The following is a 16,361-nucleotide window of genomic DNA, read 5'->3' on the forward strand; positions in this document are numbered from 1 at the left end:
TAACAAAGCAGGGTACAGAGTGATGCTTTAATTTCTGCACTGGGATTTGGAGAATCACTATTCATTGTTAAAACAGGCTGGGGGTTGGGTTTTTGCTGGTTTTTTTCAGTGTAAATCTTAAGTTGTTGGGAGCGTGGTCTTTGTTTTTCGTAGACTCCGTTACAAACCCTGGCAGCTGGGCACAGTTAACCCACGGGCCGCCGGACTGTATGCAGCGCCTCTCAGTATTCTCGTGCTCTGAGCAGCCGGAAGCTCCAGAGGGAGAATTTGTTTTGTACTTATGAAGAGCTCCAGCAGATATCTTATGATGCTTCCAGGCAAATCAGTAGAGCAAAATTGATTTTGGTGAGATAGAAACAAACCCAGATGAGCCTTGAAGGTAGTGTTGAGGAGTGTTTTGTTTGGATCGACAAGTTTTAATAAAACTCTGTATTCAAGCTATGTGTAAGTGTTCTGGGGAACAGTTAGACTTCATAAATATTCATTACTTTGAATGTAAAATACTAATTTTTGTCTGTACTACTCAAAATAGTTAAGTTCTTCAGTTCCTGAGTTAATTTTGTTTTTCGTTCTTTCTGCTACTTTTTGGTTTTTCTGCTTTTGTTTTGCCTTAATTTAGTCAATTTAAGGCTTGTTTATTTATTAGTGATTTTACTTTTACATTCTACTTCCAGTGGCTATGAACAGCATCTACTTGTTGATCACCCAGATTTGTACCAGTCTTTTTTAACCTATATGTCAGGCTAAAATAAACTATGTAGACACACAGAAGTCAGATCTGACCTCTTTGCTTTACGGACTTTGCTTTTGCAGGCTGTTGGAAATGATGTTCAAGTAGGGCCTCTAATCTGACAAACCTTGGCTGCCTGTAGGTTTATATCTCTGCTTTCTGTTTTCCCTGGCCGCCTGTTTTTATTCCCTTTGAGGTTTATTTGTGAGACTTTTACCCTGTGGGCCTCATGGGCTCAAAGGAGACATGCAAATCAGTTCATTATGTAAGGCTCAATTCCTTAAGAAATGAGGCTAAAATCTGGACTTGAGTACGCTAGTAGAGGCGAAGTCCCAGGGAGGGGGAAAAAAGAAAGGTATGGATCACTTCAAAAATAGGTAAAAGGGATAAAAAGCAGGAAAGCAGGAAAGTGGCAGGTAGAAGCCTCCCAAAGCATGTTTTAGAAGGAGTACATGGTATAAAAATATGTATTTTTCAGAGGTCTCTTGCATCAGGTTTCTATTCTAGCAGCCCTCTGTGGCAGACTTATAACTAAGCAGGTGAATGTAAAACCAGCTAAAGGTTTGTGACTTACCAGGCTCACAGTGTGGTGGTGCGTAGTCCTTGCTGTGAAGAATTTTACCAAAGATACGATTCTTTAGTAGGCCTACTCACACTGCTATCAAAGAGCTGCCGAACGATAACCTAGCAGTTCTAGTTCTCATGAGTGTATTAGCAAGCTCCTTTTTTTTTTTTTTTTTTTTAATTTTAATGACCAAATACAGGGTCCTGGATAAGACACTCTTGTATGAAAAGCACATTCAAACAGTTTATTTCATTTTGGAATGTAAGGTACCTTGCAAAATTAAAAGTTTTTATTGGAACAGGAAGTTACCTGTAAATATTTACTTTCCAAACTTCTGCAAAAAAAGATAGCTGACAACAGTAGCTGTTTTAGACTTGGTTCATGATTTTACTGTAGCCCCCCCCCCGCCCTGGTCTGATTCCCTCCCTTTCTCTTAAAAAATGGTCTGCACAGTGACTTGGGTAATGAGTCAAGGGGCCAGCTACTGAGATTGTTAGAAATTGTAGAACTTGTTAACCATCTCTCCTTTTAAACCCATAGCCAAAAAGTGAAAAACTGAATTTAGTCTTAAATTTGAAAAATATATTTTGGCATATATAAAAATCAGGATGCATCCAGAAGAATAAACCTCATACTAGAAACAGAACTTCAGAGGGTAGTACCTATTGGTGGTGTTCTCAGCTGAGGCTATAAAGGGCATGTTTGTGTATGTAGTTTTCCTGTAGTTTTAGCTTTTTCATTTATTCTCCTATATTGCATATTCATTTATTTCAAGAAAAATATCTGATAAGAGTTACATAAAATCAAGGACAAACAAAGTTTCACATGATTCTTCCTTATTTACTGTGTCTGTTTTACTATATGAAGAGGCAGCAGTTATCTCAGATAAAGCAGTTGGTGGTTTGCTTTTTTTCCTAAAATGCCTTTTTGTGTGTGTCTGCAGAATTTTATGGTACTTTACTACTGCTCCTTCCAACCAGGATAAACATTCAATGGACTAGTGGGACAGGATGGGGCAAAGCCTTCCCGAAAGGAAGTGAGGTGTTACTTACTTGGACTTGGGTATTGTTAAAACAACGCTGCTCCTACAGACTTTAACTTTGGTGTAGGCTACATCTAGAATAGAGCTGTGGAGGCTTTTCTAGGAGTACTGTAGCCTCTCTTCCTTTTAGAGGCATGTATATTGCAAGTAGGAATATGATGAGGTCAATGTAAGAATGAAATCTTCAGCTCCTTTTTTGCAGGTGCCTTCTCTGGGGGAAAAAAACCAATAAAATCAAACTTTGAAAGGACTGGGTATTTCTCTAAAATTAATTTTGCATGCTGTTGTAATAAAGGTCAGCAAGTGGCACTTATGGCTAAAGTGACAAAGTTTTGGTGTTTTAAGTCCTTCACATTCATATGGCTTAACTGAAACTGTTGGCAGATATTTTCAAAATCCCAATGTGCTAATACAAAATAAGTATTTGAATACAAAGTTGTAAGTCAAATATTTCAAACATGAAATCTGAAAATACAACTGAAAGATGGCATGAAAGTCCACTTCAACAGTTTTCTGAAAGCTTCATGTCTGCAGGTGTTGAAAGTATTTTCTAATGTAGTCCTGATAGATTTCAGAATTCGATATCTCAGGATATCCGAGGAAGGATTTCATCCCATATAAAAGCCACAAGTATTGTACCTGAAAAGAGAAATTCCAGAAAGGACCTTTATTTGTTTGTGAGAAGGACATGGTACTGGTACAGAAAATAAACATTATGTTCAAGTATTCGAGTGTTTTTAGACAATGCAATACAGCAGGGATTGCAGAAAAATGAGAATTTTCTATCAAGAGGGTCTAGAGACAATCTACTTCTTGCAAACAATGTTTTTTTTCCCAAAGAAAGCTTCAACAGACCATGCAAGTGATACTTAGGAGTTAATGCTTTTCTTTGTATATTTAATGTTTTAATTCTGATCTGTACAAGCCAAGCCAACAGTGGAGCAGTTTGATCAGGTGAATCCAACGCGTGCACCTTCCTGTGGCTGTGTCAGGCCTGTCTTTGTAAATGACATGTAAATAACTGAACCAGCAGCTAAACCTCCATTCCTCAGCCAACAGCCTAGCAGTCTGTTTTGATAGCCACATCTATTTTAGCCATTGCAAGTAGGTATAGGATAGTGGGTTTTGTGTTTTGGCGTTTTTTGGATAATTCTAGTTCAGGGTTTATTCCAAAGCTGAAAAATGGTGAAGTTAGAGACTATGTTCTTCATGAGAACCATAAGAATATCTCAAGTTGGAATGGGCCCATCAGAATCATTGAGTCTAAAGAAGGGCACCTAAATACAGTTTAAGACCTCCCCCCCCCCCCCCTTTCCTGGAAAAAATCAGTATATTCTGTTTCAGAAATGAAGAGTGTTCTGGTTGACAGCATTCCTCACGCATAGCTTGTATTTTATGAAGCTTCCTAGATCACAGAAATGCTTATTGGAAGGGATTCTCTCTAGTCTCCCATGCAGTGCAGGACTATTGCCCACCCTCCATAGGTCACCATGCGTGGCTTTGTCTAGGGCAGTCCAAAACCTCCGCAGACTGACTGTAGCACTTCTCCAGTAACTTGTTTCAATGTTGCTGCAACCCTTCTCTGAAGGTTTCCCTGGGGTTGCACCTATGAACATCCCTGGCCACAGCGTGCGGCCTTGCTGTTACGTTGTCTGCCAATGAAAACAGTTACTCTGTCATCCTTGTAACTACTCCTCAAGTAATGCTTGAATGCTCTTAAAACACCCCTTTCACCTCATTTCACATCAGCGTAGAGGATCGGTTCTGTCAACCTCCCCTCACAGATCAGGTACTCCAGGCCCTTCACCATCTTAGTAGTCCTCCGCTGACTGGATCCTCTGTTTTCTCCACATTGCTTTTGAACTGGGGGACTCCAGACCAGACATGTTCCGGATGCCACCTCACAAGCACTGAGTAGAGGGAGACACTAATGTCCCATGATGTGCTGACACCAATGTGCTGAGTTGTGTGGCTTGTTTTACTTGCAGAGAGAACAAACTATTGTGAACAAACTTACATCCAGGACACTGTTAAACATGCTGAGGAATATCAACTCCAGTACTGACACCAGCACACTCTGCATGTTATTGGCCATCAGCCAGATGCCAACCCGTCAATTACTACCTTCTGAGGTCAGTGGTTTGGCCAATTTTTATTCCATCTAACAATCTTTTTGCGTGACCCCTAGTTCTTTGACTTTGAACCAAGAATGCTGTGGGAGATGGTGTCAAAAGCCTTACTAAAGTGAAGGTATACTATGTATGCTGCTCCCCACTCATTCCACAGACGTTTGTTTTATTGTGGAAGACAATCAAGCTGGCCAAGTGTGGCTTGCCGTGGCTAAATCTGTGCTGACTGATTACCGTTGTTTTTACATTGTTGGAAATGGATTCCGAGGCTAGATACTTCACCATCTTCCCAGTGACTGAGGTGCAACAAACCATTTACCTGGCTTCTCTTCCTCCTCCTTAAGAGCAGGCGGAGTATTAGCACATTTCCAGTTGTCAGGATCTCCTCCAGCTGCTGCAACTTCTCATAAATGATGGACAATGACTGCATCAGCCAACTCTACCTGCATTTTTAGATGACTCCCTGTAGAACCAATGGATTGGCATTCATTGAGCTTCTCTATATTGGTCCTACCCTGTGGCTCCCTTGCTATTTATTGCCTTCCTTCTGAAACCTTCCAGAGGTTTGGGAGCAAATTTTTCTTGGGAAGACTGAGGGGAAAAAAAGACATGGAGTATCCCAACCCTTTCCATGTCATCCATCACTAGGTTGTCTCTCCCATCTGCCCATAGACCTGCATTTTCTGTGGACTTTTTTTTTTTTTTTTTTTTGTGATTAGCGTATTTGTAACTTCGTATGTCCCTAGTCTTAGTTCCAGTTGAGTCTCAGTTCCAGCTTAGCTTTGACCTTCCTGATTCTGTTCCTACATGTCTGTGCAAAGCTTTTACACTCCTCCCTTGCTGCCTGTCCCTCTTTTGCCTTCTTAAGTGCTCGCCTTTGTTCATAGGGAAGCTTCTTGTCTAGTCAGCAGGGAAAGGCTTTGTGTCAAAATTCCCAGTCTAACTACATGACAGCTTGTTCCTGCACATCAAAACATTACTGAGCTCTCAATAAGCTTTATTGAAAAATCACTTTTCCATGGGATACTTCTCCCATTTTTGCCAGCTTCTGAGGGAATTACTACTGACCTAGCAGTTTCCTAAATAAGCAAAAGTCCAAAGTCTGAACAGCTCTGCTATTTGCCTTCCTAGTCTTCCTCTGGACCCTGAACTCTTGTAAGAGCTACAACCCAAGTGCCCACATTCACTGCCCATATTTCCATGCTTGTAAGCAGGTCAAGTACAGGATTACCACCCACTGGCTGTCCAGTATTTGAATTAGACTTGATTAGTGACAGTTTTCTAGGAACTTCTTGGATGCCGTTCACTCGCTGTAAGAGTTTTGCTCTTGCCAGATGATGTCTGCATAGTTGAAAACCCCTAGGAGAACCAGGGTCAGGGGGTAGGAGACTTTATATGTTAGAAACCTAGCCAGATGCGCTAAGCTGGTACTTGTCCAGAAAAGAGCTTCTCATGTTATCACCCTCATGTCCACTGTCTTGTCACTAGCTCTTCCACTCATAGCTGCCATCTCCTTAGCACTCAAAGAGAAGCATTAGCTTGGTCCCCATCATTACTAATAGTATAATCATGCTTGGACAACTAACCCAAATTCCTTTGGCAGTAAAACAGAAGCAATCTTCGTTCCACCAGTATTTACTGCTTCTGTGTTCACAGTGCAGGATTTAGGCCTGCCTATGCTAAAAGTTTTAGACATTTGCTGACACCTACATTTACTACAGAAGTTAGCTGGTTTAATGATACTGGAGAATCACCTTCACCAAAATGTCAGTGAAGCCATTTGGAAAAATAAATCCTTAACTGCAGTTCCAAGATTATATCCATGGAAGACCATAAGCCACCAGTAGATTTGTTTATCCTGAAAGAAAACTTTCACTTCCTCCTCTTGTGAAGGTGATAATCAATTTTCCTCTTGTTCTTAAGTGCCCTTTCTAAGAAAATTGTTTCAATGTTGACATAAAACAACAGCTATCAGGGTATCCATTGTGTACTGAACGGTCTAAGTCTCCTTGTCCTCATGGGTATTTGCTGTGGCCATAAATGAGATCATATTGCACTTTGCACAGGCAATTTGAAGTTTCATGGTATGCTAGTCCACAGTTCTGCATATGGTAGTTATTATAGCAAATCACAAAAAACCCTCATAGACTCCTAAAATAATTCCCCAAAATAAGAACAAAGTAATTTAACAATCTGAGATGCTAATGCTGGGAAAAGTGAGACATCAGATTAGCATATCACTACCACTGCCAGTTTCTAGGAAGTCTGAAACAGTATTTGTGCTGACACATGGATTCTGAAAGTAAGTTTTACAACTAAATTTAAAATAGTGTTTTCTTCATCATTTGGTTCAATTTTGGAGGAAAAAATTCTATTCCAATTATTTTCTTATTCTCAAAAAGAAATTTTTCATGTTAAAATAAATAAAAAAGAAAAATTTCATGTTAGATTTGTAGATCTACACTCCTGTATTCATCAATTGAGTTTTCAAATATAATTATCTCCTCTATAATTGCATCCCCGGCCACATTATATTTGTTTACAACTCTTGGTTTATAAGACAAGGGCTATATGTATCCATGAAATGCCCTTGTTTTGTAATGAGATATTTATACCACCAGTGGACTGCTTGGCCCCTCGGGGGATCTGAGGTCTGTAATAAAGTGTTTTGTTACAGTAGTGACACTGCATAAGAAGTGAAATGTCCCGAGTATTCGTACCTGTACAACTACTTGGTCTGGAGTTCCTTTCCCTCATAAATTAAGAAGCAGCATTCAATACATTCTGTATGTATTTTCTACATGTTAATGAAGGATAAACTGCTGATTATGAATTTTCATAGAAATGTAACATTACTCCTTCATCACATTCTAAATTCCTCAACTCATGGTTCCATTTGAGTTAACATCTGCTGATTTTCTTAGCCAAAATCACCCGAAGGCTTTCTGCAAAGCAGTTGTGAAGGATGCGTCTTGCTAAGTAGAACATGGCGTTTCAGAATGCCTCCTGTTTCTTTAGATCACTTGCCAAAATATTAAATCCCAAGTACTTAACTTAGAACTTGGAAAATCTCAAAACGGTTGTCAAGTTGAAATCAGTTAATATACCAGAAAGCTAAACCTGAATTCTGAGAAATACCATGTATTCTGTTAGGACCCAGCTGATGCTCATCAGCTTTGCCCAAGACATTTCTTGAGCTACTGACTGGAACAGTGCATAGGCTTTTATCAAGCTTATTCTATTGTTCAGCCATCCTGTTTGGATATCTAATGTAACAAAATTGCATTAATCTGAATTTTAGTTAAACTAAAAACTTTGTCTCCATTTTTGACTGACTGAGAGTCAATGCAAATAGAACATGCACCCAACATGAACTCAAACAAGAAAAAGTTATTTGTTATAACTGGAGCTCTTTGAGATGTTTCCTGTGTATGTTTTACATACTGTTGTACCTTCATCACTGTTGTACCTTCTAACAGGATTAACAGTCACGAGAGAATCTGGGATTAGCAGACTGCTTCTTTATATACCCTCTAAGCAGAAAGCTCGAGATTGGTAGGGACCAACTGTAAACTATCAACGGCATGAAGTATTACATGGAGCATTTTCAACTGCACACAAGTAGAGGTTAAAATAAATAGCTTCCAAATCAAAACCATAATCTGAGTTAGAAAAAAAATCCAGTTATTAATATTCCTTATTCTTAAACTAAGAACAGATTGTACAAACAGTGACGGGGGGGAAATATAAATGGAAACTGCCTAGTTTAGACACTATGGAGATAAAGTTTTTGATATTTTAAAAGTACTGATTGAGAAAGCCTATTTTAAGCACTTGTTCTAATACCTGTGGGTTGTTTTTTTTAATTATTCATCCCCATGTTCTTGTATACTGTCACAAAGCCAGACAGAAAGTGCAAGCTAACAAGTAGTTTCTCTTTCTGAGGTTAATCAGGCTAATATTTACTTTCAGGTAGCCTCTCCTCCTTTTTAATGTTCTGCGAGGATCTACAAGTGGGCCTTTGGTCAGTGAGAGATTTTGCAGCATACCTCAAACAGGCTGGATTTTAATACCAAGGCATAAAGCCCCCAAAAATAAGCAGCTTCAAAAGGATCATGCTCCAGAGTAAACAGCTGCTGGTTTATAACCAACTAGTTAACCCTAACCTAAACACTAACCTTTTTCCATTTAGAACTGTGTTGTTGCGGTTTTTTGGTAAGCACATTTTCTTGCTCAGAGTGTATCCCAAACGCACGTAGACTTTGAATGTGACATCTAAACTAAACAATTATATAACTGAATATGGTTGTTTCTAAAAAGCTACTTGATCAAACCAGTAGATACCATTTTGTGAATAAAACTGGTGTTTAAAACTCAGGATTAGATGCTTAATTCACAAAGTGTTACAGGTGCTCTACATAGAGCATTAAACAAATTTAAAAATACACAGCCTATGTTTGCAAAATGAAACCATGATTCTGAATTACTTCTACACACGTTATAATTGACTATTTTCTGGATTTTATTTAAAGTAGAAAATGGGCAGGCTATCTAATAAAGAATACCTATTTCCTGATTTTTGAACCATGTACTAAGTAATACTTTTATGTATTTGAGAAAATGTTAACTTACCTAAGGATGGTGCTATCCAATATACTAGTGAGTAACTCAAAAATTTGTCGTAGAAACAATGCGCATGTAATGAAAAAGCCAGTGCTGGGTTAAATATTGCTCCTGTGAGATTTCCACCTGCAAAAAAATGTAAAAAAATATGAAATTAAAACATATTTCTTATTATTTATTTTAAATTAATATTGAAATGCACATACACGATAGTACAAGCAACACATACCCTGCAATAAAATAAATTAGCAGAAACCATTTGAACAGGTAAACTCTTCTGAAGTTATTTACCCAATGATATGATTAACAGTTTGACAGTTTTCTAAAATGCTTTAATAAAATATCTAAAGTGTAAGGTATCTGAAGGAGGCTGTAACTTCCTTTATCTCTTTCTAGCAAGTATTCTTTGAAGAGATGGTTTTGGCTAGTGTTGAATGTTTCCATTGATAAAACTATAAGCTGTTTTATGAATAGTCTGTATCGGGCTTTGAGAAGAGACAGAAATGACACACAAGTTAGTAAACACATACTGAGCTTTCATTACATCCCCATGTCACATGTAACAAACACGTATGCGAGATAATGGAAAAACCTGTGAAGCATTGTTCTTGCTAAGCTAACTTCTATACTTTCTTATTAGAACATTAATACTATTATATCTATTTATAGAACATAGAGATTTATCATATGGTAATAACTGTGGGGAAAGACTTCACAATCATTCTGTATGTTGTCTGTAGAAAAATAAAAGCAAACACGACTTGACTCTCTTGAAAAGGGAAGCTTAAAGAAGCCAAGCATCTTTCCTCACCTCTGACTTCAGATGTAAACAAAGTTGCCTAAACATTCCCTAAATCACTAGATCCAATCACATTACACTGTGGGGACTAAACTGTAATTACACTACAGGTGAACCTGGAGGTGTTTTTAATTCTGATGTTTGTTGTTCTTCCCATTGCAATCCTGCAGAAAAAGCATTACTCATAGCAAAATTACCTGTATTTCTGTGCTATTAGTTACTAACCACCCCATATCCGTTTTAGCTATTAATCTATTCCCATAAAATATTACATAGTTGTATCTAGTTTCTTAAAGCTTATTGTTGATTTTTCCCAAATAAACTAGTATGAGCTTTGAACTTACCCTTTGTACAAATACCATGCTGCTGCAGACCCTCATTTGTTAGGAGCATGCAGTCATTTACTGTAAGTTTTAGTAAGGTCTTTGCCATTCTCTTCTTCTGTATTTCTCTTTTTGTATTCTCCTTATTATTTCTTTTACTGTTATTACAGTTTGGGAAGGTTTTAATGTCTGTGGAGCTACTCAGTTTACTCTGGTTTCACACTTGTTCTCAAGAGTGACTCAGATTTACTGTGCAGTTTGTTATTCTGGACACTGACACATTAACAGCTCCACGGTTGCCAGGAAGGCCATCTACAATAATTTACTTTGCTTTAATCTGTTTATGAAGTCACTGCTTCTGCTTTTATACCTACATAGACACATTTAAGAGTACAATTTCACTCTTAAGGATGCAGTTGCTCTTTCTGAACATTAAACATTAGACAGTTTTAACTGCCGTATTTCTTCAATATTCATTACTAACAACTACTGGAATATCAACGACAGGCCAGGGCCACTAGAATAATCTTATTTGAAAATATTGTTAAAACATCTCAGTCTGTGTACTAGAAAAGATAAATGGTTTTATGGCAAAATAAGTGTAACATCTTTGCTGTTGTACACATAAAAATTAAAAATGTGAAGTGATGTGTGCTCCACATAATGTGTGAGAAAGTAATTTTAACTTTTGAAATTACTAAAGGCAAAACCAAAATTAGGAAGAAACCCACAATTAAAAATACATATGTCATTTTTACCTTGATATGCTAGGCTCAGAAAAATTAATCAATTTCATACAATTCTGACTTCATTGTAATACTTCCTGTAAATGAAAAAGCCCTCAAAAGATGTATTTCCCCCCACCCCCAGTTAAATGTTTTCCCAGAGGAAACATCCAAATATATTCTTAAAATATTCTTTACCAACATGTGTATGGTCTGCACCCTTAACTTCTGAATTGTTCTCTTAATATGCAAAGACATAATGGTTTTTTCCTTCTGTTTAGTATAAGGAACACTACGAATTCAGTATTGCAGCTTTTGTGTACAGTCTGTACTACTATAAAAATTTGGTCTGCGTAAGGATAAATGTAAAAAAAATACTTTTAACTATGAAAAAGTCAAAGAAAAACTAAAGGATAAGCTTGTAATTTTAAAAATACTGTATAATCTAATGTTATTTGTCAAAGTAAGTTGCATGGCACACCTAAGTACTCTTTATGGGGTGCACACAACAGTGACCTATCGACATTTATCTTTTCCAACAACTTTGCTTAGTCAACCATGTAAGTACAATTCAATGTTTTTGAGCCCTGTATGTGTACCAATACATTTAGACGGGTGTAAGCCATAGGGACGTGGCTATCCTTCAAAATTGTCCCAAACCAAATTGGAGTAAGAGATATTCTTTACAGTCCCTTTTCGGACAGCAGTCATTCCTCTTACAGGATACAGCTTTCAAACTTGTAATAGAACCTAATTCACTGAATGAAATATGATGTACTATGTATGAGATGTATTTTCTAATGTTTCTGATTAATTTGTATCTGTAATAAACATGGGTCCTGAAGTCAGACTGGATTTGTTTTTTAAAATCAGAGTGTAAAAAGAAATCATTAGCATGAATTTTATTTTGTAAATGTAATGCGCCTTTCTGAGTTCCCTGCTAGAACACTGTATCTATCCAATTGAAGTTTAAAAATCAGTATTCGTAAATTATTCTAAAGTATTTGATATTTTTGTCGGAAAAAGGAAGAATGTTAATGCTAGTTTAGGCAAACTGGTACTTTGCCTAAATTTGTGCTGGTTGCCTAGCTTTGTGGTGCTGGGTGAACAAGAAGGATCCGTTCCTCTTACAGAAGCACTCAAGTTCTTTATGAACAGTCCATGAAGAGGTGCGGAAGGTTTCCTGAGAGTGATCCAGCCCGGCTAAGCTAAGCATCTATCTTCAAAGCCTGTATGTAGACAAGAACTTGACCACTATCTGTAACATCTAATTTGGAAGCTGCTCTTCCTACTGCGTCTACAAAGCGCTGTTTCTCAGACTGGAAGTAGAACAGATGTGGCTGGGGCTATGCCATGAGACCCACAGGATATGCTGCGGGTTGTATATATGCACCAGACACAGGTCATGGCCACCTACCAGACCACTCGCTGTTGTTTCAGCACGTGTCAGGAGGCTGTGGGAAGGGGGTCCCAAGCAGCCCTCAAAATGGAGGCGGCAGGAGAATGGAGGATATCCTGGGGAATGTTGGTGTGCAGATGCAGGCAAAGGGAAAGAGGCGGCAAGAAAGGTCTGAGAACCTCTGTGGTATCCCACATGTACCTACGTAGCCTTCCACTGAAAAAGAGATCTGTTAAGTGCAAGCCTGTGACTTGATCACAGAAAGAAAGAAGTAGCAGCAGCCTGCTCCCACACTCTTTGTGTACTAGCTCAGTGATAGGAATCTTGGGGTTTGTCCTTTCTTCTACTTCATGAGGCTTCAGTCCACACCTTAGGAGTGCACAGTAAGCACCAGACTCGTGACTGCTGCAGGAGGAGGGTGGCACTTTCCACCTTTTCTTTTGAAAATGAATGTACAGCAAAGAGTGCAAACCTTAGGAAGCCTGGAGCAGAACGAACAAGAAAGAATTAGATTTTCCCCTATACTACTTAGGTTCAGAATCTGCTTTCTTGAATGCATATATATTTTTATAGTAGACTCGATTCTGGATTAAAAGAAATGAGAAGAAAAATGTCCAGGTAGCACAGGGTATCACATGATACAGACAAACTGTGCATGTGGAAGAGGCCTGGGCACAGCAGGTCTGATGTTTCCCAGAAGTACTCACAGATCGGTTGTACCGGATAGTCATAACAAGTCCAAGTTTACGACAAGGAAGGGGACTTGGTACACAACCCCCTCTCCTGCTAGAAAAAGATATGAGGCCAGCCTGGCCAACGACAATGGGCATGAATTCTTTGTATGAACTAGTGAAGAGAATGTGACGCGTATTATTTTATATGACTACTTGCTAAGCAGGAAAAGAATGTTAAGAATCAGGAATCCAGGCTTGTAGAAGAGGGAGGATAATCTTTGGCTACACTTTTACTGAGCAATTCAGAAATATATTTAATGTGCTAAAATGCACTGACACCTTGCCTCTGCCTTCAAAAAATAATTTTAGAAAGTAGTTCACATTGCTGAGTTAATTCTCAAAACTCTCCATGGACTTTAAATCTTACAGAGTCTTAATTAGCTAATTTCAGCTAAACATAATGAGTAAAGTATTTTTTAATAAATACATCTGAAAATTTGACTGTACTGTATTCTACTATATGTTATTATGTTAGAAAGCATAATACAGTTAAACTTTTTGGACAAAACATCAATGACATCCCAGATGTTTGCAGATAAAGAGGGTGATCTCCCTCTCCCATAAACGGATTTGATAATTTCCTAGATGACTTGCTGTGTGGTGGGTGCTGTAGCACAAGCAGGGAGTTCTGTAACCATCTCTCTCTCACGTCCCTGAACCCCAAACTACAGAAATCTCCTTCCCAGTACAACCTACTGCAGGGCAGGGCAGTCCTCAAGTGACATAACCACTCTGGCACTTCAACTGGGGACAACAGGGAGCATCAGCAGCCAGCAGAAGTTCAGACTGACGCCCTTCACCTCTTCCCTCCCACTGATCCAGAGAGGCTACGCAGGTGACAGCATCCCAGCTCTGGGAAGCATGAGGTGACAATCAGGCAGAAGCAAGGTCATGGACACACAGGGCATTACAGAAACGTAAGACTCTTGTAAATGCCATGATACAACCAGCACCTAGGTGTTTTTCTTTTTTCAAATTTGGTTTGATGAGGTATTACTTTACCATTTCTGCATGCATGCTAAAAATAACCATTCCTGCTTCTGATTTAACACAGTTAAATAAACTGCATTGATATGAATTATGCATTATTTAAATGAAGAACTTCCATATTACTGGTCTGGACCCTGCCCTTGCACAGTCAGCATTTTTTTTTCTGATGCACAGTGGTGCTTTCTCACAATGCCACTTAAAGATCAGACAGCACATTGTATGAAATTTTTCACGCTATATAAACTCAGATTATGAAACCATCCTTCACTGAGATATTTTAACGGTGTTCTGTGATGCTCCTAACCATATTTATTTGTAGATCTGACATAATTTAAAATTTGTAACTCATTTCATTCTTAACCCCACAGCTGCCTGGAAGCTTTACATGAACAGGCAAACTTTACATGAACTCTGCATACCTAGGGCCAAAGACTTTTCTTGATGTATTTTTTGTAATCTAAGAAAAATAATTTTGTAACAACACTTTTAAGAAAATAAAAAAGCCTGTTACAACTTTCTTGCAGGAACAGAGAGGGTAAATAGAAAACAGACTAACCTGCATACACGAGCATGGTGATGAGAAGTGCAATCAAATGGACTTTGTATTTGGGATTAACACTTTCCACTCGCAGGATGGTCAGCTGGAAAACGACAGAAAAGAGCAGTTCTATGCAGAACGCCTGCGTCTCTGTAGTCTGCATGGGGTTGCTGCAGCCCTGTGAGAGTGCCTCAAAATGTGGCTCTGCCATCCCCAGGCGCCAGATAAAGTTCATAAACACTCTGGCAAGCACTGCAGCCACGAACTGAGCGGCAATCTTGAGTCCACCCATCTTGACCGATGTCCCACCGCCCCACATCGGCTGCAAGGTACCGCAGGGATTGCATGTGCTGCCGGTCAGAGTCAGGCCGTGCAGGACGGTGAAGCCGTAGGTGAAAGTGAGGGCGGCATGCGGCTTCGGCTCCACATTGCCGAGCAGGCAGAGTTCGTTAGTGCAGGCGCACACCTGGAAGGTGCTAAACATCTCCAAAAGGAAAGTGCAGAGGCGCGGGTGGGCGCGCAGCCGGCGGCGGGTTAGCCTCCTGCACAGCCCCACCGTTACCGTGATGCCGGCCATCAGCAGCAGCGAGGTCCCGGCCCCACCGGCGGCCATGGCGGGAGTTTCAGAGGCCGAAGGACTTGGAGGAGTTCACCCCGGTCCAGCCCCAACACCTACGGGGAAAAAGAAAGCGGGAGAGGGAGGGAAAACGACCACTCCTTCCCATCGAGGTAGGAGCCAGCTTCTGTGGGCACCTGCTCGCAGGCGGAGAGCTCGGACGCTCCCTCCGCCTGTCGGGGAGCAAAGGGCAGGAGAGCCCGGCCTGGCCGGGCTGAGGGCGGGGATCCCTCTCCCCTCCTGCCCCGCCGGGGAAGGGCTGAGGAGAGGGACGGCCTCCCCCTGCGGTGGAAAAGAGGCAGGGGGCGGGGAGAGGGGGGGAAGGGGGCTCTGCTCTCCCTCAGCCCCGCCGCGGCGGGCCGGGCGCGCCTCCCGTCTCCCCCCAGCCTGAGAGGAGAGAGCTCCCCGCTCCCGCCCACAGGGGTCAGCAAGCGAGCGCGATCCCCCGTCCGGCCGGTGGCGCGGCCCCTCCGCGGGCAGCCGAAGGCAGTGACAGGGAGAGCCCCGTCCCCGCGGCGGGCTGGGGCGGGCGGCGCGGCGCTGCTCCCCCCCCTCCCCCGCCAGGCGCTGGGCGGCCGCCGGCAGCGCGCGGGAGGCTGCGGGACCGCGCATGCGCGCCCGGCTCCCCGGCGGGAGGCGGGAACGGGGGGGGCGCGAGGCGCTGCGGCCCTCGGTGCTGAGGTGAGGGGAGGCGAGGCGGGCTGGGGCAAACCCGGGCGGTGCTGGCGGCTGCCGCTGCCTCAGCCTGGCCGGAGGCTTGTGGAGCCGTTTCCCTTGTTCTTGGGAACCCCGTTTACGCAAGGTGTGGGTTAGTTCAGTCTCGTGCTCCCACTCAGTGGCTGAGGGAAAGGCGTTTGACGGAGTGCCAGGAGTGGGCAGGTGGTGATTCTTGGGCTTCTCTAGCGTAAGGAATGCTAAAAATAGGTGTTAGCGTCATGCTGCTGAAGGTGGTAACATTGGCTTTCATAGCAGGCCACAAATGGCCTTGGGATGGTCCTGAAAAATAGGCATGGCCTCCTTTAGGATAGGTTTTTGCACCTAGTAACTAAGAAGGGTGAGCCCTGCGTGAGGTAATCGGTGTAAATGTTTCCTGTCCTAGTAGGTGGGGGCTGAGCTTTTCTCCAGTGTCTACCTGCAGTGCTATTTTG

At 41.1% G+C, this 16,361-nt stretch overlaps 1 protein-coding gene across 1 annotated transcript; it reads right to left on the reverse strand.

The window, feature by feature from the left end:
- Positions 1-1,513: 1,513 nt before the first annotated feature.
- Positions 1,514-15,785, reverse strand: AQP11 (aquaporin 11). The gene is made up of 3 exons (XM_005231144.4): positions 14,616-15,785; positions 9,099-9,215; positions 1,514-2,976 (listed from the first exon to the last, which is right to left on the reverse strand). Exons 1-3 carry the CDS (start codon positions 15,208-15,210, stop codon positions 2,924-2,926), a joined length of 765 nt encoding a protein of 254 aa, XP_005231201.1. The 5' UTR covers positions 15,211-15,785; the 3' UTR covers positions 1,514-2,923.
- Positions 15,786-16,361: the final 576 nt, after the last annotated feature.

This window comes from Falco peregrinus, chromosome 4 (genome assembly GCF_023634155.1).
Source record: "Falco peregrinus isolate bFalPer1 chromosome 4, bFalPer1.pri, whole genome shotgun sequence".
NCBI lineage: Eukaryota > Metazoa > Chordata > Aves > Falconiformes > Falconidae > Falco > Falco peregrinus.

What these genes read in the sequence shown, in the direction of transcription:
- AQP11 (XM_005231144.4), bottom strand. Translation starts at nt 15,210, where the DNA reads ATGGCCGCCGGTGGGGCCGGGACCTCGCTGCTGCTGATGGCCGGCATC. An exon ending in CACCATGCTCGTGTATGCAG is followed by an intron (nt 9,216 to 14,615) that starts GTTAGTCTGTTT and finishes ATTTTTTTGCAG; the next exon opens with GTGGAAATCTCACAGGAGCA. An exon ending in TTGGATAGCACCATCCTTAG is followed by an intron (nt 2,977 to 9,098) that starts GTAAGTTAACAT and finishes TTCTCTTTTCAG; the next exon opens with GTACAATACTTGTGGCTTTT.